Below are 26,573 nucleotides of genomic sequence, written 5' to 3' on the forward strand. Positions count from 1 at the left end.
AAAGATTTGTTCATTTTGATGAACTAGTTCGAACAGGAGAGTCACGAACGCTCATCACAGAACAGAGCAAAGTGACCATTTGAGCTTATAAAACTTAAACTTTATTATTTTTTTTATTAAATGAGCGATCGTTTCGCTTGATAAGACCCTTATTCATCGTCTGGAGTCGTTTAAAGCCCTTTGAACAGTTTGCACTGAAACTGTCTTTTGGTCCCAATTGAAGTCCATTATATGGAGAAAATCCTGGAATGTTTTCATCAAAAACCTTAATTTCTTTTCGACTGAAGAAAGAAAGACATGGACATCTTGGATGACACGGGGGTAAGTAAGTTATCAGCAAAAGTGTTTTAAAAGTGAACTACACCTTTAACTGTTTTATTTTATCATTTATGTTCCTCGGACAAGTGAGGACTTTGCAGTGCATTTAGTTTGTGTAAGTCTTTGTGCTGTAAATCTACAGTCTTCATTTACACAGGATGCACAATAAAACTTTGTGTGACTCATTTATGTTTCTCAACCACTCATGGTTTTATTTGCTAGTTCGTTTAAAAAGTTGAGTAAGGGAGGATGTGGAAACGGAGGACAGCAGTGATACAGACAGAAAGCAGGAGAGAGCTGTCACAAATGAAGACAGCTGTCAGCTGGGATGCATGACGGGGTTCAGAGGTTAAGGAGGAAAACAACGGGGGTGGACAGTGGAATCTCAAACATCAGGAAAAGACACACACAAACACACTCAGACACACAAACACACACACACACACAGACACACGGGCCTCCGAGATGGATGAGTACAACCAGACACCTTCAGAGCGCACAGGATGGCCTGTACTCATCCACATGAGGACACCTGATGGCTCTGTCCTGAATGCCACTCCATATTTCCACACAGACTGTTGGGAAGTAGTCCGATGCTTCAGTCCAGACTTCGCAAAAAGAGAAAAAGAATCATAAAATGATAAATGCTGCATGAGCAAATCCACATCAAGTGTATAATTTGGGACAGGGCCCGGAGAAGGAAGATTCTTAAATTATTCGTTGAGTTGTGCTGCCCTCTGCCAGTCATATTTGTCACTACATTTGATGCTTTGTTAAAATCCCCCTACAGTCTTTGAGCCCCAAAATGACAGAAATAAAAAAGTTTGTTAAAAATTAAAAAGTATTCCTTGAAAAAAACAAACAAACTTTAAATAGCTTGAAAGTAACTCAACACTACTGCCTCATTTGTACACGCGGTTCTCTGAATATGCAAATTAGCCCCGCCTCCTCTCACTCGCAGCAACTCAATCACATGTTGACCTTTTTTTTTTTTTAATTGAAGAGACATGTAAATTTACAAACACATTCAGGAGAACTAAAAAGAGGTAAAGCAAAGAAAAAATATACAGAATAATTCCAAATCAAGTGCCATAAAAATAATTACATTGCATTAAATCACATGTTGACCTGATTGGTTGCAAGGGAGTTTGTGACGTCAGAAACACCAGCGATCTGGTTTACTCACATATATTCAGCAATGGTGTTGACTGATGGGCACATGGTTATTAAAAACACCACATAAACAGCATTAAAAGCTTGAGTACAAGTATAGCCCTTCAATTAAAGTATAATGTATAATATTGCTTCCTTAAATTAATCTAATGATATACTGATATGTAAAATCGGTTCTCAGATTAACCTTTTTGTTGTAAATGTTAGATATAAACTATTACACTTTATTTACATGCATCAAACTGCAATATCCAGTGAATGTTGTTCACTGAGACTGAGTCTAACTGGTCAAGTCCCGCACTACACACACGCTCTGCTGAACGATTGTTGAAGGGTAATAGGTCAAGCAGAAATGGCTGACCACCAGGGGGCGTAAGAAAGAAGGCTTGAGAATTATTAAACAGGCATTATTCATCCAAAAAGAACAATAGCCTATAAACACCAAGACGACTAACTAGAAGCAAAAATGACCTTATAAGCAAAATGTTACTGTAAAAGCATAAAATATTTTAAAATTATACATTTGCAATTTATAGTTGTATTACAGTTGCAGGTTTTTTTTCTTCAGTTTTTTCCAATTGCTAACACACACTAAAATGACATGCACAGCACAATTCTTTAAACGGACACACAGAGAGCAAAACTTCTTCTCAAGTTTCCAAAAGTCTAAACACATTTTCTGCTTTACACACATTTTGCATTTCAAAATGCCACTTTTTAAATGCACTGAGCACAGTTCTCTGCATAACACACAACAATCTGACATAAAGTCACATGTTTGCCATTTCGAAACACTACCATTCAAAATGACACTACATGAGTTAATTGGCCAATTACATGTGCCACCAAATGTGGCCAAACACCTCAATGGTTAATTGTTACAGGTAACACGTCAATCAGGATGTAAGCACTATAAAAACTATAAAACTATAAAAAAATATTTTCTTTTTCAGTTTACTGTTTTTTGTAAGAAATTGTTTTTCAGTCCCATGTAAATATTTCTGCTGTGCATATACACTGAAAAATACATTACAAATGAAGTTTTAACAGCATGTGTGTATCTGCAAATATTTCTGTGCATGTGAACAATCTGATACACATTTTAGTATTAAGGCAAAGTATACTAAAGATATGAGTGCTTTTCATTATGCCCAACAGTGAGTAGTTGTTAAGGCAAAAATCTGTGTGTGCCATTTCATGCGAAAGTTTGATTTTGATAATGCTGTGTAGTTTCGGTTGCAGTGCTTCAGGATATATGAGGTATTTTGTGGTTTTGTGAATTGTGTTAAGTATTTTGATAAAACCAGACTAGTTTGCAAAATTGTGTGTTAACAATTGGAAAAAAAAATGTAATGTTTATTCTTTAAAATAAAACGATTTAAGTTTCTATAAAATTACCTTTTTTTTTTACAGGCCTTTACAGGGCATCTCTTCATTGGCCTTTAGTGCATGTTATGCAGCTTTAAATAGCCCAGTTTTGTTGTAAATCAAATTTGACCAGAAATAGATTTTTGACATTTTTAGACATTTTTCTTGAAGATGTAGACCCTTTTGAATGTTATTCTTACATGACAACAACAACAACAACAAAAAACATAACTTAACTAGACTTAACATGTGTCTATTGGTGTCAAGTGTGGAGGATAATACTCATAAACACATTATTTTTAATCAATAGGCTATCCCCTTTCAATTAATAGGGATGCATTCAGGATGATTGGACTTTTCCTCAGTCATCTCAATGGAAAAAAGTGTCCCACTCACCCCGTCAACAGGAAATCATTAATTAGTCAGTCAGTGTACAATATTTCAGATGCCATTGTGTGTTGAATTAGCAAGTACAGGTGTAGGCTGAATGGATAACCTGCCATATTTGACTGAGAAACAGAATAGACAGACTTATTGAGAGTATAAATGGGTTCTGGTAAACTTTCCTGCCAGTGGAGGCGCTGTTCAGGCGAGAGAGAGAGAGAGAGAGAGAGAGAGAGAGCCTGCAGGCCCACAGACAGCGCTGCCGAAACACGAACTCTCAGATCAACACCAATGTTGACATCTTCTTTCGCAAATGCACTTTTCAGGTGCCAGCGAAAAACATCTTTACCGACGTCACCAATCGAGATTATAAAGGTTCCCGTGCCCCAAACACGCCCTGCCCTTAAAATAACCTCACGGGACTATTACACTATTTGGGTTATGCAGGATTTGGAATAGACGTGTTGATAAGCCCTATATTGAAACGTGATCTAAAGCTCAATGGTCGTCGTATTATAACGCTCTAATGTCACATTCGCACGACATTAAACCCGGCCACAGTCGCTGAGATGATGTCGGACTCCTCCATTTTCTCTCTCCTCAGACGAAATTAAATAAATAAATAAATACACGGCAGAGAAAAACAAACGCGCTGTTTATATATTCACACGCCACGCTTCGATGTCGTTTCCATGTTAGAGAAGTGCCAGCGATATTCATGTGTCTTGTTTATAGTTAATATGTACAAATGCCATTTTTTTATAGCGCAGCTTTGCTGAACGCACACTCAGTCCCTTTATTAACTCTAATGTTAAAAAAACGTCGAGTCACAACTTCTTGAACGTATAAAAGCCTTCTTCAAATCGAAATTTAACACTTTGTGGCCTGTGCCAAGCTAGCACACATCAGACTCCATCTTGAATAACCAAAGTTAAACATAATCGCGCGTATTTCCATCGTGTTTGTTAAATCTGTGTGTATTTCAGAATAGGATTTAATGGCACTTAAAGGAAAGCCTACCACTTAAGGGTAGAAATGTCCGGTACAAAAGCAAAGTATCTATCTTAATTGCATATTCCCACTATTAAAAGGACGCCAAATGTGATTAAGCGTGCATTTGGGCGTTTTGAGATGTTTAATTGTGTTTTGGGATAAAGTGAAGCACAGGAGTTGAGAATGAGCTCCTCTCGCAAGGGGTTGGGTTGCCGTGCCGATTGGCTGCTGTTCATAGACACATACAGTCACGGGCTTGAAACAGGACCAGGGGCAGGTCGACAGCAAGGAAAGCAGAATCATTGAAAAATGAAAAGTACAACGTCCGCATCGTAACGCAGAGGTACGTTGCGACTCAGACATCGCGCACTGGGAAGGTTCCTCACGGTGTGTGAATGTTATAATGCATGTGTTTTTATGTTGAAGGGGTAGAGTGATGAGGATAGCATGAATGTGTTCTCAGGTTCTCTGGCCTACTACTAGTACTACTGCAGCTGCGGCTGGGATTTTCTTGATCCACTTTCACAATTTGGAGAAAAAGGTCATTTGACGCGCGCAAACGAAGAGTTGTCAATATGAGTAACACTGGCCAACATTCAAATGGTAAGATTCCACCGGGGTTTCCTTAGGCAGCACGTTTTATATGCTTTAAAATAACGAAATACTCTGATGTTTTTTCGGGAGAGAGAGATATTATTAAAATAATAGCTTATAAATATTAATGAGATTAGCACGCGTGACAATGAGCACAGTTTTTACATGCATGTCACTGTTGTGTCTCCTCATATAATACTTCTTTATGTGGATCATGTGTCAGAGTTCACTCTTCGCTCTGTTATATGTGCGCCCGCTATCGTTCCTGTGTTGTGGAGAATGTTCAAAACGGAACACCATACTTCCCCTACTCGGAGTAGTAAGCACTAAGGAGTGCGTAATTAATCCGTTCCGAACGCTAGAAACTTCTTCATTTAGCGTTCATAACATGCCACTATATTGTGTAATCCAATTATGATTCATAAATAATTATACCTATATTTCACTTGTTTATTGAGCTCAATATGCATTTTTTTGGGATAAAAGAACATCTAGAATTATATTATAATAATTCAATAGTTCATATAGGCTAATAATAGGAGTAATTAGAGAAGTGGGAGATTGACAGTCTCACTGAATGAACCTGTCAACAAAAAATTGTTGATGATGCTTACTAGGTTGCAAAACTATTTCTGTAGAAAATACAAATCATATACTCTACCAATAACAAAAATGATCATCTGCAAAAATCCCTCCCAATATTCAAGGAGAAACCTCGGAGTAGCATCTGCAGATCTTCCGGTCCACCATCAGCTAGACACATTTTAGTCTAAAATTTGACAAAGTCCATGTGGATGAGGCTAATGGAAGAATTTTTTGTGGACAGATGAGCCAAAACTATCCAGTTAAACACTGGATTTGGCTTAAACAAGTGAAAAGATGTAATTATATAAAATATATATATAATACATAACTCCTTTTATTTTTATGTAGTTAAAAGGTTTAGATGAAGATGTGACGCAAATTTAGGCCAACATTTTTGCATGAACTTGCAAACAACAGTGCTTTACTATTACTACCATTCTTTACTATTTGTTTTTCAGATAATGGTGCAGTTAGGTCACATTTGCTTACTCTCAGTAATCCGACACATTGGTGTACTTGTTCACAGGTCCTGGATCTGCTTGACTGAGTATATGGAAAACGTCACCCATTGGCAGACAGACACTTTGCTTTGACCCTGGCCCTTCCTGTCTCACCTGTCCATGGGTTAGGAGCCATAGTTTACTCATATTTGTCGCTATGAAACTATGTGTGCATAATTAACTCAGATTGGTGTGTTGTAGCAAAATGGATGCGGCCGTGACTGACAGCGGCACGTCTCCACCCAGCCCTGATTTTAGTCTGGACTCGTCCAGTCCGTTTGCAAATGGCCTGCACTTCGAGTCACTTCTGTTTGAAGACGAGGACGAGGATGAAGCTCCGGATCCAGAGACGGCGTCTCGGCTGGAAAGAGCCTCGACAAGAGAACAAAATTTAAACACAAAATTAGATGTCAAGGCTAGAAGCAAAATCTCAAAGGCTCGCTCCTCCTTGGGGAAAGAAGTCGTCTTCGAAGACAAGTCCACAAGTGATTGCGGGATTTCGTCTCTTGTGAGCACGCCTGCCGGGATTGTAATGGCAAGTTCACCAATATTAATATAGATACGAAGATTTCAGCTGTTCTGGAAACTTTTAAAATTAGGAACATGTCAATATACATCATTTTAGTTGATAAATACGTTGAAATCATCAATAAAATAATATAGTTGATCATTTATGAAAATATTCTCAATGTTATGTGAATTTTAAATGTAAATATTTTTGTATGGTTGCCTCGAGATCCTATGATGAGGGAACAACATAGTTTTCTTCTTATGTTGAAGAAACGTCATCTATTATCTGTAAACGAATCAGAAATGGATATTATTAATAAACATTTTTTTAAAAAAAATTTAAAATGATTGACAATGCATTAATATTTATATGCATTAATTGTCGTATTTAAAACATATATGAAGAGTTCAGATGCAAAAGCCTTTAAATGCCATTTGAAATTTTCTTCTAGAATGGTCATTTTTATCAAGCTTGTATATTTAAGTTCTGTAATTTCACTTAAATGACAATTCATAGGTAATCTTCATTCCCATTTAAGTGAAATCACTGAACTTAAATATACAAGCTTGATAAAAATGATCATTCTAGAAGAAAATTTCAAATGGCACTTAGAGGCTTTTGCATCTGAATGGCACTTTAAATATTAAAATGACAAAGAGATGCATGAAAATGGAAAAACTGAAACAAACACAGGCTAACAATGAATATAATCATGGATTGATTTAAAATACTGTGGTATGGGATGGACAAACCATGTTTTCTTGTAGGCCTATATTATGTATTTTTTAACATAATGAACCTAATTTATATCTACCAGCAGACCAAAAAAAACACCAGAAAGGCTCTACCACCAGTGAAATATTTGGAGGGTGAAGTTATATGGGCTAAATTCAACCGTAGACCATGGTGGCCCTGTCAGGTGACCGTTCACCCAGTTGAGGACGTTTACCACAGAATTAAAGGTAAGTACACAACCACAGAAGCCCTTCCCAACTTTTCAATCACTTTTTTTCCACACAATCCACCCACAGAAATGTGTATTGTCTTGTTTCAGAGCCACCAGACAGGACCAGTCGTCAGTATTTCCTCAAGACATTTGGGGAACCCGAAGAACAAGCATGGGTTCCTGAGCGATCTACTCATATATTTGTGGGTGGATATCAATTTAACAATCTCCCTTTTGTGAAAGGAAGTGGACGCCAACAAGACGAAAACGCCAGACACTCTGTAATTTCTGAAACATCCTTTCAGTAAAATGGATATTGTGAGCTTTTTAAAACCCTTGTGAAATTGTTACTCTTGGGTTACTTTGCAGATACCCAAGCGTTTTCTGAACTCTTGGAGAGCTAGTGTGGTTGAAGCCGAAGCACTTCTTCTCCTGGAGAAACCAAGGGTCACCTCTCCATGCTCAGACTTCTTCCAATCAATCTCTGGAGGAACCACAAATAACACAGAAAACAAAGTGGAATTACCCAACATTAGTCGTCTGAGCAATGGGAACGCCTCAGCCCATAATCAGGGGTCTAAAAACAAAAAGAAACAAAGAAAGTCGTCAACACGTTTGAAACCATCGGAGGAGTTTCGTTATGAGAAGGATAAGATGATGGAAGGCTTGGACAGTCCCTACTCTGACATTGATTCGGTGCCACAGATCCGCAGATGTCCCAAAAGCTCTGAGCGAATATCAAACATCAAACAATCAAACTCGAGTCGGCTTCCCGTCGCAAACGACAAAGAAACGAAAAAGAATGTGGAGAACCAGGGTGGCCTTTGGTTCAGTAAAACAGGGAAAGGTCAAGTCAATGGGGGAATTAAATCTGTGAACTGTTCTTTTGGGAAGGTATCTTGTAAAATTAAGATGCCAGACTCAGCAAGCATGAAACCCAAGGACAACCAAATCACCGGACTTGAGCATCTATCAACCGAAGCCAGGAAAGCTCTCGGCAGGAGAGTCAAGTGCCTTCCGGCAAGTAGTCGGCTGATGACGAGAGCGCTGAAGGCGATGGAGGAGGAAGAGTGGATGAAGAAACAAGAGCCAACCTCAAATGTTGAAACGGAGAATTGTGTGTCGTCTACAGATCTAGACAACAATCAGAAGAGTCCAAGCTGTGATCAGGAAGAAGACTCATTGGATCTTCAAAGTTGCAAAAACAATGAACATTCAGTCAAATCCTTGATATCTCAAGCACCCGTTGCCTTTCATACATCCAATCTCGAACAAGAGAGTCGCATTTCTGACTTATCTTCTAGTTCTACTCCATCTCTGTGCCTAAGTGTGGAAGATATGGACAACATGAAAGAATTAACCTTCAAATCTCTAGCAGGCCAGCCCCTGTCGTTTCATCCTGATGCAAACTATAAGTTCAGCACATTCCTTATGATGCTCAAGGATATGCACGATAGCCGGAAAAACGATGGAACGGCATTGGCGATCGAACCGTTACCCAAAAACGAACTTATCAAAGAGGAGCCATCACTGATTCCCAATGTGAAGGATGAGCTGACCACTGTACATACAAAAAAATATCAATTAGGGAAAAGCACATCCAAACAGAAGAGGACGAAGGTGAAATCTGGGACGAAGCCGAGTATCCCAGAAAATCCCTGTAAAAAAATTAGTTCGAAAAAGAAAACCGACGACTCGTATGACAAACTGATATCTGAGAAACCAGAGACCTCAGCTCAGTTCTCAGCCAATGTGCCCAAAAAGCGTTGGCTAAAGTTTGACCAAGCCAATAACAAGTTGCATGAGGACGAAGGAGGTTGTGTTCACGAGACGAAAGGATTACCCTCGGAAAATGGCGAGGTTTTAGAAAACACTCAAGCCAACTACCCTACAGGTAAAATACACAATGCTAATATCATCTAAAGATTGTGTTTTAACGTGGGCTCAGAAATGTTTGTGCTTTTTATAGAATGTAAACGTATTCGAAAACCTAGCAAAAGACTCATCGAATGGACAGAGGAATACGATCAGTTGTTTTCTACTAAGAAGAGAGCGAAAAAGAAACCGGAGTCGTTTACTAAGGTTAGCTACGTTTGGATGTGTACGTTATCTTGAATTGTGGAATTCGCTTTAACGTTCTGACAACTTGTGAATAGGTCGAAAGCCACGATTGCAGTGGTCCAGTGGAGGAGATATGTGGCGGAGGACGTATCCCGAATCCTCAGGTAACAGAAGGAGGCGTGTCGAGACTACAGACTCCTCCCCCTGAGGACACGTCTCAGAGCGCTCCTTCAGTAAATGCCACGCCAGGTCAAGAGAGTCCAGTGTTGTCTGTTGACACGCTAACTCCACCTCCAGAAACAATCCCATCACCCCCTGCTGAACTTTGCCACGAGGAGCCGATTCAAAGACAAAATGCTTTGGCCATTGGTGAGTAGCTTTTTCTGAAGGTTTACATAATTATGAAGAAATTCACTCATTTTATGGCTGTTTGGAAAAATACTCACATAATCACAATACTCACAAATAATCACAATAATCACAAATACTGAAATGATCACAATACTCACAAATACCCAAATGATCACAATACTCATATAAACTCAAATAATCACAATAAGCACAAATACTCAAATGATCACAATACTCTCAAATACTCAAATGATCACAATACTCACAAATACTCAAAATACCCACAAATACTCAAATAATCACAATACTCATATATACTCAAATAATCACAATAATCACAAATACTCAAATGATCACAATACTCACAAATACTCAAATAATCACAATACTCATATATACTCAAATAATCACAATAATCACAAATACTCAAATGATCACAATACTCACAAATACTCAAATAATCACAATACTCAAATAATGACACTAATCACAAATACTGAAATGATCACAATACTCACAAATACTCAAATGATCACAATACTCACAAATACTCAAATAATCACAAATACTCAAATGATCACAATACTCACAAATACTCAAATGATCACAATAATCACAAATACTCAAATGATCACAATACTCAAATAATCACAATACTCACAAATACTCAAATAATCACAAATACTCAAATGATCACAATACTCACAAATACTCAAATGATCACAATACTCACAAATACTCAAAATACTCACAAATACTCAAATGGTCACAATACTCACAAATACTCAAAATACTCACAAATACTCAAATGGTCACAATACTCACAAATACTCAAATAATCACATTGTTTTACAATGTGCAATGGTCATAAGTAGACCCTAGTGTAAGCCAGAACCACTTTTAGTTTATTTATTGTTTTAGGGCTGACTATATTCATTACTTTTTCTCAGAACAACAACAAAAAAAAAACAGTCAAAAAGAAATGATTATTCATCATTTGAATAGGTGATGGTGTGTGTCTAAGCACAAAGAGACAACGGAAACCCACCCAAAAGATTCTAGAAAGCTCCATTGAAGCCGAACCAGTTTTCATTCCTAAAAGAAAGGTACGATTTAAAAAGTTAGTCTAATGATATAAGGACAAATGAATATTGGGCTAAGAGCATTATCATTCACAGGCGAAGTCACAGAAGATGTGCTCATCTGGACAAGCTACAAAATCAGGTTAGACTGCTTTTATTAAAATCATAATATTAATATATTGGACAACTTCATTATTTGAGGGACATAGCCAACAATCAGAGACAATTCAACGGGCCACGTTTCCCGAAACCGTATTGACGCAAATTTGCCATTGAACCACATTGGCTAATGACGTCACGCATTAATCTTGCTTTATTTCCGGATTCAATCATAGGCTCGTTCTCATGTTCTAGAGCACGAACACTGCTTTAAATATTTTGACAAACTAAAAGATGTAAATTATATTTATATGTATATTTATATGTATTCAAAATGTCAGCTTGCTCATTTCATGAGTTGTCGTTCTAAACACACAACTTTTTGATGCCGTTTGCTAATGTTCATTGGAACGATGGTTTCGGGAAACACCGACTACGCTGATAACGACTGAGATGGCTAACGGTGCTTTTGGGAAATTTAATATGTATGTCCATCAGTTACATTTTCAGCAATAATCTCATCTAGTTGAAAATGATGTTATTAAAGGTTTAGTTCACCCAAACATGCAAATTCTGTCAGTATTTACTCCCCCTCATGTTGTTCCAACCCCGTAAGACCTTCGTTCATCTTCGCAACACAAATTAAGATATTTAAGATATTAAGATCGCTCCTGCATACTAGTCCATAGGCTTCTTGACTCGAAAAGTCATTAAAGACATCGTTAAAATAGTCCAAGTGACTACAGGGGCTCAATCTTAACTTTATCAAACGACGAGAACACTTTTTGTGCGCAAAAATAACGACTTTATTTCAACTATTGGTTTATTTCTCCCTCTGCGCGAGTCAGGTTACTAGTTTAATAGCGTAAGCTTCTGTTATTGTACGTCACACGCATCACACACACATGACCAGCGTCGGCCAATAGTGAGCCTTCGTGTGACGTAGCTCTACGCAATCACACTACGTTAACTGACTACAGGCCCATGGAGAAGGAAGTGAATAGTTGAAATAAAGTTTGTTTTTGAGCACAAAAAGTGTTCTCGTCGTTTGATAAAGTTAAGATTGAGCCCCTGTAGTCACTTGGACTATTTTAACGATGTCTTTAATGACTTTTCGAGTCAAGAAGCCTATGGACTAGTATGCAGGAGCGATCTTAATATCTTAAATATCTTAATTTGTGTTGCGAAGATGAACGAAGGTCTTACGGGGTTGGAACAACATGAGGGTGAGTAAATTAAATACTGACAGAATTTGCATTTTTGGGTGAACGAACCCTTTAAGCTCTGGAAGATGTGGTATATGTTATTGTCAAGTTTATTTGGTGCCTTTTGTAATTGTATTGTAAATGAAGGAATGGGACAACAATCATCCAAAAGTAAGAACAAGCTGTCTGAGTCCATCGACAAACCAACTGACCCAATCCTAAAAAGAACAGAGATGGAGATAGTAGTTGCTCCTGCGATGCCTCATCCAGCTGACCCAGAATCAGCAGAGGACGACTCGGATGCTCTCAGATGCTCAAGTTCAGAGGTCAGTTCACTTTATTGGGTAGACCTATACGACTGCTTCTAATCAGCCAGAGGATTCAATGAAAATGATTTAACTCAATCTTTCTAAATGTTCACTGAATTAAATAACCGGAATATCTGGCATTTGGTTCAGATGTTTGAATCTAGTTATGGCTTGTGTTCGGAAAGAGAAGAAAATCCACAATCTGATGAAGGAGTCTCGGATAATAAAGGAGGCAGCATCTTACTCAGTGAAAACCTGTGTCAGGTAGGTGTGCTGAGGCCGTGTACACCAAGCCAAACGAGTGTGCAACTTATGTGACGTACTGCTGATATTTGCACTACTTCCGACGCCATAAGTTGCGCTTTAGACTGCGAATGTTCGTTTGGCTGGAAACTAGAAATTTTCTTTGTAACCTGTTAAATATTAATATTTTTCTTACACAAACGCATCACTTCACTTCAAAAGGCAGCTTTTATCATGGATAGATACACTTTTATGGACTTCAAAACAGAAACTGCTATTATAAAGCTTGGAAGAGCCAGGACATTTTTTTTTATATATAACTCTGATTGTATTCGTCTGAAAGAAGAGTGTCATATAGAGAGTACTCCTAGTGTGGGTTAATTTTCAATTTTTGGGTGAACTATCCCTTAAAGGAGTAGTTCACTTTTAAAAAAAACTTTTGCTGATAATTTACTCGCCCCCGTGTCATCCAAGATGTCCATGTCTTTCTTTCTTCAGTCAAAAAGAAATTAAGGTTTTTGATGAAAACATTCCAGGCTTTTTCTCCATATAATGGACTTCAATGGGGACCAAATGAGAGTTTCAGTGCAAACTGTTCAAAGGGCTTTAAACGATTCCAGACGATGAATAAGGGTCTTATCAAGCGAAATTTAATAAATAAATAACAAAGTTTAAGTTTTATAAGCTCAAATGCTCGCCTTGCTCTGTTCTGTGATGCGCGTTCGTGACTCTCCTGTTCATCAAAATGAACGAATCTTTTTTCGAGTCATTTGGTTCATTCAACGAGCGAAATGACTCGAAAAAAGATTACTTCATCGTCTGATGACATCTTGGATGACACGGGGGTGAGTAAATTATCAGCAAAAGTCTTTTTAAGAGTGAACTACTCCTTTAAGATGTTTCAAGGAAGTGATCTTGATCTTTAGGGTGTTTTAGCAAATTGATTTGATGACCTCCTCGTCTGCTGTTTCTGAAGGCGTGTGAGAAGCTGGGAGATCTCCTTCTGTGCGAAGGGCAATGCTGTGGGGCATTCCACCCACAATGCACTGGTCTGAACGCGCCTCCCACAGGAACATTTCTATGTCAGGAGTGCACGTCTGGTGAGTGCCCGCTTCATAAATCACAAACTAACAAGTAATTTCACCGCTTTTGATGGCTGGTGTTGTGAATCTCTGAACAGGTATCCACTCATGCTTCAGTTGTAAGATCCCGGGTGAGGACGTCAGGCGCTGTATGCTTCCTGGATGTGGGAAGTTCTACCATGGGGAGTGCGCCGCCAGCCATGCACCCACTGTACCTCTGAACCGGGCCTTTCGCTGCCCTCTCCACGTCTGCCTGGCGTGTTTCATCACAAACCCTACCAATCCGTCCATATCTAAAGGTTTGTTGTGCTCTGCCTTAAAAAACACAATTCCACCTGGGAATTGCAATATTTTTACATATGTAAGATTCGGTACAAGTGTTTGCTCCAATAAAGTTATTTTTAATTAGGTGAGTTATCTCATCATCAGGGCAACAATTTGTTTATTGGACAAACTAGGTATTCCGATATTATTATCATATATGAAATAATCATTGACCAGAATATTAAAGGGATAGTTCACTTTGAAATTAATTTTTGGTATGTTTTATCTTACCTCAAGGGCATCCAAGATGTAGGTGTCTTTGTTTCCGCAGTAGTTTCAATTTTGATATTTTTAGATCAAAGCGTATCAGTCATATAATGCAGGTCTATGGTCACCACCTCAAAGAGCATGCACAGAGAAGTCCAAAGAGGTAAAAACGATATAAATGTTGTTCGTTTTCTCACACAAACCGCTCGTTTCGTGTCTTAGGCCATCAATGTGTACTTACATTTACATTTACGAGTCATTAAATCATGTTTAATTTGGACTTCTCTGTGCATGCTCTTTGAGGTGGTGACCATAGACCTCCATTATATGACTGACAGACAAAATATCAAAATTGAAACTACTGCGGAAACAAAGACACCTACATCTTAGATGCGCTTGAGGGAAGATAAAACATACCAAAAATTAATTTCAAAGTGAACACTACAGATAAAGCCCATGATTATTACACGTCGTGGCTGATATGAAAATTCTATGCTATGTAAAATTAAATACTTATAAAATAAAATCAATCATTTGAATTTGGTGAATTCGTGCATCACAACAGTATGAACAATTAATATTAATTTTGAGATTTGCTAAGCATGACATTCACAGGTTTTTGTGTTTTTAAAGATTCATTTCAAGTGAGATCTAATCTAAATTTAAAAACGGAAAAAGGAAATAAGCATGTACATTTAAATGTCCTATTTCGCCTGATACGTAAAAAAAAAAAAAAAAAACGTACGTCAATTCGAACAAATTCAGGCCAAAACGAAGTTCAAAACAGCTTGCCAACATCATTTTTCAAATGTGGGTGCTTTTATTATGAAATTCTCTGTATTTTGTGTCCAGGCCAGCTAACCCGCTGTATCAGATGCCCTGTGGCATATCACGCCAACGATAACTGCGTTCCTGCCGGCAGTGCCACGCTCACCCACAGCAACATCGTGTGTCCCAACCACTTCACCCCCAGAAAAGGCTGCCGCAACCACGAGCACGTCAACGTCAGCTGGTGCTTCGTCTGCTCAGAAGGTCCGTTCGGCACTAAATCATTTGCATCATATTAATGGCTTTAGTAATTCAGAACTTCCCTAAGAAGCTGCACTTCTTCTCTGTGTCTGTCTCACTTCCCTCTACAGGAGGTAGTCTGCTGTGTTGCGAGTCCTGTCCTGCGGCCTTTCACCGAGAGTGTCTGAACATCGACATGCCCGAAGGCAGCTGGTACTGCAACGACTGTCGCGCTGGAAAGAAACCGCACTATAAGGAGGTAGTGTGGGTCAAAGTGGGCCGCTACAGGTCAGCACGCACACCACCAACCCTCCTCATTCCTGTTTGGTACAGTCAGCGTGCTCAACTACAGTTTCTGCTCTACTGTGTGTTAGATGGTGGCCCGCAGAGGTTAGCAATCCCCAAAACATTCCCGAGAATATCCTGCGCATGAGACATGACGTCGGAGAGTTCCCAGTGCTTTTCTTCGGCTCTAATGACTACCTGTGGACTTACCAAGCCCGTGTGTTCCCGTACATGGAGGGCGATGCCAACAGTAAAGAGAAAATGGGAAAGGGAGTCGACTCCACCTATAAGAAAGGTATACCTTCTGCAACTAATTGTCGTCGCTTGCTTTTGGTACCGCTATTTCTAACGCAGACTAACATTTTTAGCTCAGTGAGTGATAAAACGGGTGTTAACATTTCTATTTTAAATGTAAATGTAATTTTTAAATGCTAAAGTGAATTACAGTGCATATAAGTTAATATTCCGAACACCAAACTACTTCATTTCGTATTTAATCATTTAAAAGTGATATATAATTGTTAAAGGAGTAGTTCACTTTAGAAAACACTTTTGCTGATAATTTACTCGCCCCCGTGTCATCCAAGATGTCCATGTCTTTCTTTCTTCAGTCGAAAAGAAATTAAGGTTTTTGATGAAAAAATTCCAGGATTTTTCTCCATATAATGGACTTCAATGGGGACCAAATGAGAGTTTCAGCGCAAACTGTTCAAAGGGCTTTAAATGATTTCAGACGATGAATAAGGGTCTTATCAAGCGAAACGATCGCTCATTTAATAAATAAATAACAAAGTTTAAGTTTTATAAGCTCAAATGCTCGCCTTGCTCTGTTCTGTGATGCGCGTTCGTGACTCTCCTGTTCATCAAAATGAACGAATCTTTTTCCGAGTCAATTCGTTCGTTTCGTTTGTTGAATGAACCAAGTGACTCGGAAAAAGATTTGTTCATTGTGATGAACAGGAGAGTCACGAACGCGCGTCACAGAACAGAGCAAGGCGAGCATTTGAGCTTATAAAACTTAAACTTTGTTATTTATTTATTAAATGAGCGATCGTTTCGCTTGATAAGACCCTTATTCATCGTCTGGAATCGTTTAAAGCCCTTTGAACAGTTTGCACTGAAACTCTCATTTGGACCCCATTGAAGTCCATTATATGGAGAAAAATCCTGGAATGTTTTCATCAAAAACCTTAATTTCATTTCGACTGAAGAAAGAAAGACATGGACATCTTGGATGACACGGGGTGAGTAAATTATCAGCAAAAGTGAACTTCTTCTTTAATGGCTTCGTAGAAATGCCTTCGCAACCATCCACAACTCCAGCATCGTGAAGGCGACATTTGCACACACAGCTATCTCATGTAAAAACCTAGTGTTCTTACATGATCAGAGATCAAATGAAAATGTCTGAAATGAAAATGTTGAATGTGGTTTAGCTTTGGAAGAAGCTGCTCGAAGGTTCAAAGAACTGCAGGCGGAGAAAGAACTACGGCAGCTCCAGGAGGACCGACAAATTTACAAGAAACCTCCACCATACAAACATATTAAGGTACATGACCACACGAGGCCCACTACGAGACTGATCGCTACGATGGTACGTTGTAATCTGATCTTGGTTAAATCCAATAGGTGAACAAACCAATTGGCAAAGTGCTGATCATCTCAGCAGACCTGTCGGAGATTCCCCGTTGCAACTGCAAAGCGGCAGACGAGAACCCCTGCGGGATGGACTCGGAGTGCATCAACCGTATGCTGCTGTACGAATGCCACCCGCAGGTCTGCCCCGCGGGCGAGCGCTGCCAGAACCAGGGCTTCAGCAAACGGCAGTACTGCCAGGTGGAGATCTTCAGGACGCTGTCTCGAGGCTGGGGGCTGCGCTGTGTGCACGACATCAAAAAGGTGAGGGTCCTTCACGTCTCAAACATCATTCATGCAGACCACACTATCAAAAGCCTGAAAGTTCGTGTTCCAGAACTGTCCGAAAAGCAATGATCCACTACTTGGGATCACAATAAATTAAAGGGATAGTTCACTTTGAAATAAATTTTTGGTATGTTTTATCTTACCTCAAGGGCATCCAAGATGTAGGTGTCTTTGTTTCCGCAGTATTTAATGAGTCATATAATGGAGGTCTATGGTCACCACCTCAAAGAGCATGCACAGAGAAGTCCAAATTAAACATGATTTAATGACTCGTAAATGTAAGGATACATTGATGGCCTAAGACACGAAACGAGCGGTTTGTGTGTGAAAACAAACTGTATTATATCGTTTTCATGAAGATCACATGGACTGGCTGTGGTTACAAGAGGTAAAAACGATATAAACACTGTTGGTTTTCTCACACAAACCGCTCGTTTCGTGCCTTAGGCCATCAGTGTGTACTTACATTTACGAGTCATTAAATCATGTTTAATTTGGACTTCTCTGTGCTGCTCGTTGAGGTGGTGACCATAGACCTCCATTATATGACTGACAGACAAAATATCAAAATTGAAACTACTGTGGAAACAAAGACACCTACATCTTGGATGTCCTTGCTAAGAATCAACAATATCATAATTTTGCTTCTCTTTCTGTAATCACACCAAAAACTGTGTTTGGGTTTGGTTTTAGAGTAAGCAAACTTTCAAAAGCGACTGACTTTTTATTAATGTTGGGCTTTTAACAATTAGTCCGTCTCAGTTCTTCCCCTTATAATGTCTCAGAGAGCCAGCTTTATCTTGTCCAGTCTCTAAACAAGTGTTTGTTTTTACCGCTTGACCCAAGGGAGGATTTGTTAACGAATATGTTGGCGAGGTGATTGACGAGGAAGAATGCCGTGCCCGGATTAAACACGCTCAGGAGAACAATATCGGCAACTTCTACATGCTTACGCTGGACAAAGTGAGTTTCTAAAACTACGACACTAGTGTCTCTTTATCTCCTAAGATTTCTGTTCTAGAAGCTGAATATATTGCTTTGTGGTTTCTGGAAGGATCGGATTATCGATGCCGGGCCCAAGGGAAATGAAGCCCGTTTTATGAACCACAGTTGCCAGCCGAACTGCGAGACCCAAAAGTGGACGGTCAACGGAGACACTCGCGTTGGGCTTTTTGCGCTCACAGATATCCCTGCTGGTGAGTCAAACTCTTTTTATGTAGAAGACTCTTTGGCTTTTTGCTAAACACATTGATGTGTGTTTTCTTCAAAGGCACTGAGTTGACGTTCAACTATAACCTTGAGTGTCTGGGCAATGGGAAGACCGTGTGCAAGTGTGGAGCATCAAACTGCAGTGGATTCCTGGGAGTGAGGCCAAAGGTAAGCAGATGATCTAATATAGTATAACGTAATGTTATAGATTGATCATTGATTTGTCTGATATAAAACGATACACTGCCGGGCCAAAACTTAAAAATAGGCAAACACGTAGCCCTCAAACCGTATTCACTTTATAGCCCTTAATCCTGTAAATGTGGACAAATGTGGGCCTCAGGTGTGATCCTAGTTTCTATTTATTATAAATGTTATATCACTGTCTTTGATAAAGTTTTGTCTATCCATTTATGGTGTTTGTTTTTTATTTTAGGGATAATTTTTTATTTATTTACTTCAAAAAGTACCATATTTTCTATGTAAATTATGCTTATTTCTATGTTTTATTTTTTTTTAACTACATTAAAATATCATTCCAATAAGTTCTTTGATTTTTAATTCCTAAAGATGAAGTGACTTTGGTGTCTTATTTTGGCTTATTTTAGAATGCTCTAAAATACAGTTTTTCCTATTCATTTCATTTCTATGGGTGCCCATTTATGACCCAAACACAAGATTAATAAGGAGGTTTTTTTTTCACCCACTTAACATTGTAGAATTGAGTCAAAAAATTGTGTGTGTGTTCAGGAGGCAAACTTAGGAAAAGTAGCCAAGTCTTGTACCGCTCAGATCAAGGAAAGTATTTTTTAAAAATAAATCAAAACTATTTTGACAACATTTGTCCAGAATATGGTTTTATGGCTAAGAGTCTATGACTGGATCATTATTGCATTGATCATACATTTTTGGTCGTGATCGTGTGAGATCATGCATTGACAATGCAAGAGTCAAGCGCACTGTTAAGTCTTCTCCTGCTCATCCCAAAGACTTTCAATAAATTTAAAGAAGTAGTTCACTTTTCAAAAAACTTTTGCTGATAATTTACTCACCCCCGTGTCATCCAAGATGTCCATGTCTTTCTTTCTTCAGTCGAAAAGAAATTAAGGTTTTTGATGAAAACATTCCAGGATTTTCTCCATACAATGGACTTCAATGGGGACCAAAAGACAGTTTCAGTGCAAACTGTTCAAAGGGCTTTAAACGATTCCAGACGATGAATAAGGGTCTTATCAAGCGAAACGATCGCTCATTCAATAAATAAATAACAAAGTTTAAGTTTTATAAGCTCAAATGCTCGCCTTGCTCTGTTCTGTGATGCGCGTTCGTGACTCTCCTGTTCGAATCTTTTTTCGAGTCATGACTCGAAGGGTCCTAGATAAGACCCTTATTCATCGTCTGGAGTCGTTTAAAGCCCTTTGAACAGTTTGCACTGAAACTCTCATTTGGTCCCCATTGAAGTCCATTATATGGAGAAAATCCTGGAATGTTTTCATCAAAAACCTTAATTTCTCTTCGACTGAAGAAAGAAAGACATGGACATCTTGGATGACACGGGGGTGAGTAAATTATCAGCAAAAGTTGTTTTAAAAGTGAACAACTCCTTTAAGGTCTGGACTTTATTTCTAATGTAAATCCACCCGTTTTTTTGTCAAATTCAGTGATCCTTTCTGCTTTGATAAGTGATTGTAGTTAGACATCAACTCTGTGTCTATCAGAACAACCCCCCATCCGATGATAAAGGCCGTAAACTGAAGAAGAGGTCCCACATGAGGCGCAAATCCCAGCAGGTAATCAAGGAACGGGAGGATGAGTGCTTCAGCTGCGGAGACGGAGGACAGATTGTGTCCTGCAAGAGGCCCGGCTGTCCTAAAGTTTACCACGCCGACTGCCTCAATCTCACCAAGAGACCTGCAGGTCAGTCTTTCTTCAAGTATTCTCAAGTCATTCCTCAGCTCAGTGTTGATTCAGTTTAGTTCAATACTAGTGCAAATTATGAAATAGGGTTGCCACGGTGAGGAAAATTTCCCACCGGTTAATCGACGTGTGACAACACCGGTAATCCCGGTGTCACCGTGGAGGGCAGGGTGGGGGGGTTAAATAGCTTTTAAATGCGTGCGCGTTATACTTTCACTTTCGAAATAAGCGTCAATTGCTTGAATGGACAAAAAAAAAACAACTCGCTGATAATAAAACTTTTATTTATAGACAGAACTTTTATTAGCATAACGAACGAATAAAATAGGCCTATAGACAGAACTTTTATTAGCATAACAAACTAATAAAAATAACCCCATGCATAGGCTGAAAAAAGTGAAAATCGGCAAACTGTGGGCCCAAACAAATAAGAACCATAAAACGTTTATTAACGAATAAGAAAATAAAATAGGCCTAAATGAATTACACAAAGTTAAAATGAGATAAAACCAATTAAAAAGAGACGAATATAAAATAAAAACGTCAAAACGGACCTTAGCCTACATAAATGACATACTTTCACTTTCGAAATAAGCGTCAATTGCAATTCAGCGACAATTGCTGGAATGGACAAAAAAAAAAAAACTCCCTGACAATAAACTTTTATTAAAGACAGCACTTTTATTAGAATAATAAACGAATAAAATATAGACAGAACTTTTATTAGCATAACGAACGAATAAAAATAACCCCATGCATAGGCTGAAAAAAGTGAAAATCAGCAAACTGTGGGCCCAAACAAATAAAAAGTTTATTAACGAATAAGAAAACAAAATAGGACTAAATAAATTAAACAAAGTTTAAATAAGAAAAAACCAAATAAAAAGAGACGAATATAAAATAAAAACTTCAAAAAGGACCTTAGCCTACATAAATGACAGCACTCTATAAAGTAAAAAAGTAAAACACTATAAATTGGCATTTATTAACATTAATATTGGCCAAAATATTGCCAAACAGGCGCTTTTGCATTGCGTTTTGACACCAAATCTTCCGCCATTATCTTGCTTTTCTGTAATTTGACTCGTTCTCGTCTCCACACGTGCTAAATGGAATCCTGATGCTTGCTGATCTGTGACGTGACGGCACGCACTGCGCAGTTCATTTTTAATTATAATGCTCTCTTCTGAACTAAATAATTGAAAATTATTATTTTTAAATTAATTCATATAAATATTTTAGCAAAAACGAATACTTAAAAAAAAAAAGTCAAGACATCGCGGTGTCACGGTGGGAAAGTGATGTCACCGGTGATGGGGCTTAAAACCGGTAACACCGTCTATCGCGGCAAGCCTATTATGAAACAAGCTGGAAGCAACTCTGTAAAAGGCAATAGTGTCCCAGAGTTCCCTTTCAGTCGGTCACGTTCGAAGTAACATCGACGTCACTGACGTTCCCTCCTGTAGGGAATGAGGGTTACATACGTAACCGAGAAACCAAGAAACTGGTTTTGCGTTTCAGGTCGTTGGGAGTGTCCCTGGCATCAGTGTGACCTGTGTGGACAGGAAGCAGCGTCCTTCTGTGAGATGTGCCCTAGTTCCTATTGTGTGGAACATCGAGACGGCATGCTTTTCATATCCAAACTGGATGGGCGACTGTCATGCAGCGAGCACGACCCCTGCGGCCCCGAGCCCCTGGAGCCTGGCGAGATCCGGGAATGCCCCGGGGAACCGGCCACACCGTACCCTATAAACGCCATCAGAGATGCCAAAACCACGACCCGAAACGCCCCCTTCAGCCCGCCACCACTCAACATCTCTTTAAACTGTGCATATTCACCCATCTCTCCCTACGAGGAAGAGGACGAGAGTTTGACGCACTCAGAAATGGATGATGGCGAGAAGAGCGTATCTCAAGATAATTCGGAGCGGCTGAGGTTAAAGAAGAAAACAGAAGTATGAAGGTTTAATCTGTTGACTATCGAAGCGAACTGACCTCTTGTTTTCTCACACTAACATTCACTGCTGTGCTTTGAGTCCCAATCACTACAACATACTTGAAGATGGTACTCAATCTCACTGAGGAAGATGACAATGCTTACAAAAAAAGATGATTGAACACACAACGCCAACATCATGAGATTTCGGCCATCGTATTATTGCTCTACGAAAGATGTTGAGCATCACAAAAGAGAATGAAGAGACAGTATTGAGGGAAGGGAATATATATTTTTCCATGGAAATGCCATTGCCTTCTTCATCGAGTCAAATAATTATGACTATAAATAATACGTACTGTTACCAAAACTCATTTGTTCTGTATATCTGCTCTGTGAGCAAATAGTACAGAACATAAGCTTAGGTTGAATTTTACTTTTGAAAAAGTAAAGCCCAAAGTATATTTCGGTTTTTACGTGAATGGTATATGCACACAAGTTCGTCTTCAGCATAGTACAGTCGGACTTTTGTAACCGCGTGTACTTTATTTACGCTAGTAATCTGGTACACAAGGTGGCCAGAAAAAAACAAACAAACTTCTGAAACTCACATTAGCGATAGAAATGCACATTGATAAGCAATGGTGTACAGAGGTTACGGACTAGGGAAAACTATCGGTATCGGCAGTTTTAATGGCTGATAAATGAATATTTCAAAAATAAAATAAAAACGGACGAAACACGCTTGAACCATGTCATGAGTGTTGTGTAGTTTGTCCACCAGAGGGCGCTCTACACCGTTCCTGTTGGCAACACTCGTTGAGTTGGTCAGAATAACAATTAAAAGAACATCCCCATCAGTTCTCTTAACTCAAATAAGCATGATTTGTGACTATCATGTCCAGTTTCAAATAAATAAATAAAATATCGGCCGATATATCGGATTTTAAAACCTAAAAATATTTGTATCGGTATCGGCCTTCAAAATCCTTTATCGGTCGGGCTCTAATTTTTAGTGCACATGTTGGCATATGCTATCAAATTGATTATACTTTAAAAAGCTGCATATACTGAGCATTTGTATCAAAACTGAAATATACTTTGTTGGCGGTAATTAAATTGCCCCTATTGTGCTTATTCAGTTATTACCTTTCATGAAGTGTGTACTATACCAGAGAATGTCTAATTGAAGAGAATTGGCACTGGCTGGTTACTTCCGGGTTCTGGACTGGCTGCAGTAACGCGTCTCTGTCCATGCGGGGGCGCTCGCGGTCGAGTGCAGAATGAATGGGAGTCAATGGGGTTTCACCCCCAGAAATCCACTTTTCTCAGGATGTAATTTGAAAGTTGCATTCATAAGGGAGGGCTAAGATAATACACTCGGCTGAAAATTGCATTTTTAAGTTCACTTATCTGTTCTAAAAATCCGTTCAAAGATGTGATGACGTCACACAATAGCAGAATGCTAGCGTGCTCTGGCCAACAACGGCCTAACCTGTAAGAAATCAAAAGGACATAAGTTCTCGTTCATTCGACTTTTGGCCTATAATCTATATTGAACTTGCGGAATCAACAATAAAATCTATGTTGATTTAACGACAAGCAGGTGAGAGAGACACATTTAGCCGTTTAGCCCCATAGACTCCCATTCATTCTGCACTCGCCCGCGATCACCCCCAGTGGAATTCTAATGGAACTGCAACCAAGATGATACACAACGGGGCTAATAGGAAGTGCAATTATTTTCTCTCTCATCCATCCATCCATCCATCCATCTTCTTCCGCTTATCCGAGGCCGGGTTAAAGATTAAGTAGCGAATCACTGGGAAGCATCCTGATCAAATCGTCCTTGCAAAGGAAGTTCCGGTTGAGTAATTAGTTCTTCTAAAATTTTATTTTAGGACTTGATATGGTAAAATCAACACCATCATTACTGTACTTACAGAGTGCATCATTTCCGACACGCACTGTTACACCGTGTCCTAACTACACGCGACGCGATAAAATTCCAGCGACAGCAAGTGTGTCAGTCCACACTAGACGCGACGCGACTGTGAGATGCACACATTCAGAACAGCGTGTGGGCGGAGTCTCTCTGTGAAAGCGCACTGTTGGCCCGCACTCGCATTGGAAATGGGTAAGGACATAATCAAATCAAGAAATAACATTATTAAAAATCAAAACATTAACAAAATATACTCATTGACTAATTTTGTTATGAAGTACAGTTGTATGTTTACATAGAATTCATTTTGAACGCCATATTACATGCTTTGAAAATCTGAGGTAAATTATCCGTTATCGCTTGTGGCACAGTGACCTATTTTTAACTAAAACAAATAATGTATACTCATCATAACCAGTGTAATTTCTTCATTCTGTCAGCCGCGACGTCGCAGGAATAGGAACCGTTTCTAAATTAGAAACTTCGCGTGTCGCCGTCGCGTCTGGTTAGGAAAAATACTCTGATTAACGTGTCGCGTGTCGCGGCGTCGCATCGCGTGTAGTTAGGACACGGTGTGAGTCATTTGGCCAATCAGAGCAGAGTAGCTTACGGAGAGGAGGGTTTTTTAGTGAGACGTCGTTTGAGAATCAATAAAAAATGTGGTTATGTGCAATGTATATTATGAGATTTTTTTTTATTTTTTTATTAGGAGACTTCCAAAACAAAATTAGCAACCTTTAAAATAGCATAATAGGGGCACTTTAATACAATGAAATGATCAGTGTCTTGATCCTGTATTTTTCACATTGTATTATAGCCAGCCGTTTAAATTTCTTTAGACTTCGAGACTATCATTTTGTGAAAGCACTTTTGTATAATAATCCAAAATTTGCATGCTAACACATGCTAAAACAAGGAACACTTGTAATTCATTTGGGTTAATTTAGGAAATATCCCCAGAAACGTCTTTTTACAAAGGAAGTGTTCAGATCAACCGAAGAGATATTCCCATAATCCTCTGATGTAAATTGTGCTGGGAAGTTAAAGGTGAACTGTGTGATTTTTGAAACGCTTGCAGCATCCAACACTTACGAAACGCTCAAACAAACAGGAAGTCCTGTCGCTACTCACAGCAGTGGTTGAGCCAGAAGACAACCAGGGCACTCGCATTAAAGCAGCGCACCAGTAGAGAAGCAAACAGATCAGTTTTATCATGTCGTATATGTTTTCATACAGTTAAGCTATATGAAAGAAACTAACAGACTTTGCAATCCGGATAAGTAAACATATTTCAACATGCTCATATTTATAGTCATCTATCGTCATTTGTGAAGCTCATGATTTTGGCCTGTTACGTGTCTACACTCCTGATGTTCCTGAGCCCCGTTCTTAATTTTCAACAGCATTTAAACTTCTTTTTTTTATTACTGTATTACTGTATAGAATTGTTAACTTAATAGTTTTCATGCTGCTCCTAGAGTCATTCCACTTCAGTATATTGCAGACAAATTATCAAGCAAAAGGGGAAAAAATGTGTTGCCTTGTCAGAGATTTTAATTGTGCTGTAGTGCTTTGTACAGAATAAACAACAGAACACACTCGTTGCATCCGTGCTGCTGTTTTTATCACCTCCCTGTATATAGTTTGATCTAAATTGTATTTTAATACTCAGTAATCAAATGGGTGGGGTATTAAAACTATTAAATCTCAAATAAAAAATGTCAAGAAATGCTTGGGTCAAATTTCACCCCCAAATAAAAATTAATTCTATTTTACATTTAAAAAAATTAAACATGTTTTAGGATCATTGACGTGTTTATTTCATGACAATTAAGCACATTTCCACATGAAATGATTAGCCAATGCAGAAAACATATATATTCTCATTACTGTAACACAAAACTATTCTATTTACATTGTAAACCAAGTATACATAATGGTAGAATTTGTTATACTGTACTTAAATTAAATTAAATTTCTGTATTACAATAATGAGAATTTTAGCCGGACAATTGT

The 26,573-nt window shown here is 38.7% G+C and overlaps 1 protein-coding gene across 1 annotated transcript; it reads left to right on the forward strand.

Annotated features, from left to right (window-relative positions):
• The first annotated feature begins 4,410 nt into the window (after positions 1 to 4,410).
• Positions 4,411 to 26,158, forward strand: nsd1b (nuclear receptor binding SET domain protein 1b). Its single transcript, XM_039680310.2, has 25 exons — positions 4,411 to 4,579; positions 4,700 to 4,839; positions 5,942 to 6,039; positions 6,117 to 6,450; positions 7,247 to 7,388; positions 7,481 to 7,653; positions 7,742 to 9,266; positions 9,342 to 9,454; positions 9,529 to 9,802; positions 10,790 to 10,890; positions 10,963 to 11,008; positions 12,318 to 12,496; positions 12,629 to 12,742; positions 13,698 to 13,821; positions 13,902 to 14,102; positions 15,187 to 15,366; positions 15,474 to 15,630; positions 15,717 to 15,922; positions 17,064 to 17,176; positions 17,257 to 17,526; positions 18,397 to 18,513; positions 18,605 to 18,746; positions 18,821 to 18,927; positions 20,478 to 20,676; positions 22,198 to 26,158. Exons 4-25 carry the CDS (start codon positions 6,121 to 6,123, stop codon positions 22,635 to 22,637), a joined length of 5,253 nt encoding a protein of 1,750 aa, XP_039536244.2. The 5' UTR covers positions 4,411 to 4,579; positions 4,700 to 4,839; positions 5,942 to 6,039; positions 6,117 to 6,120; the 3' UTR covers positions 22,638 to 26,158.
• Positions 26,159 to 26,573: the final 415 nt, after the last annotated feature.

Source organism: Pimephales promelas, chromosome 19 (genome assembly GCF_988280905.1).
Source record: "Pimephales promelas chromosome 19, fPimPro1.hap1.1, whole genome shotgun sequence".
NCBI classification, from domain to species: domain Eukaryota; kingdom Metazoa; phylum Chordata; class Actinopteri; order Cypriniformes; family Leuciscidae; genus Pimephales; species Pimephales promelas.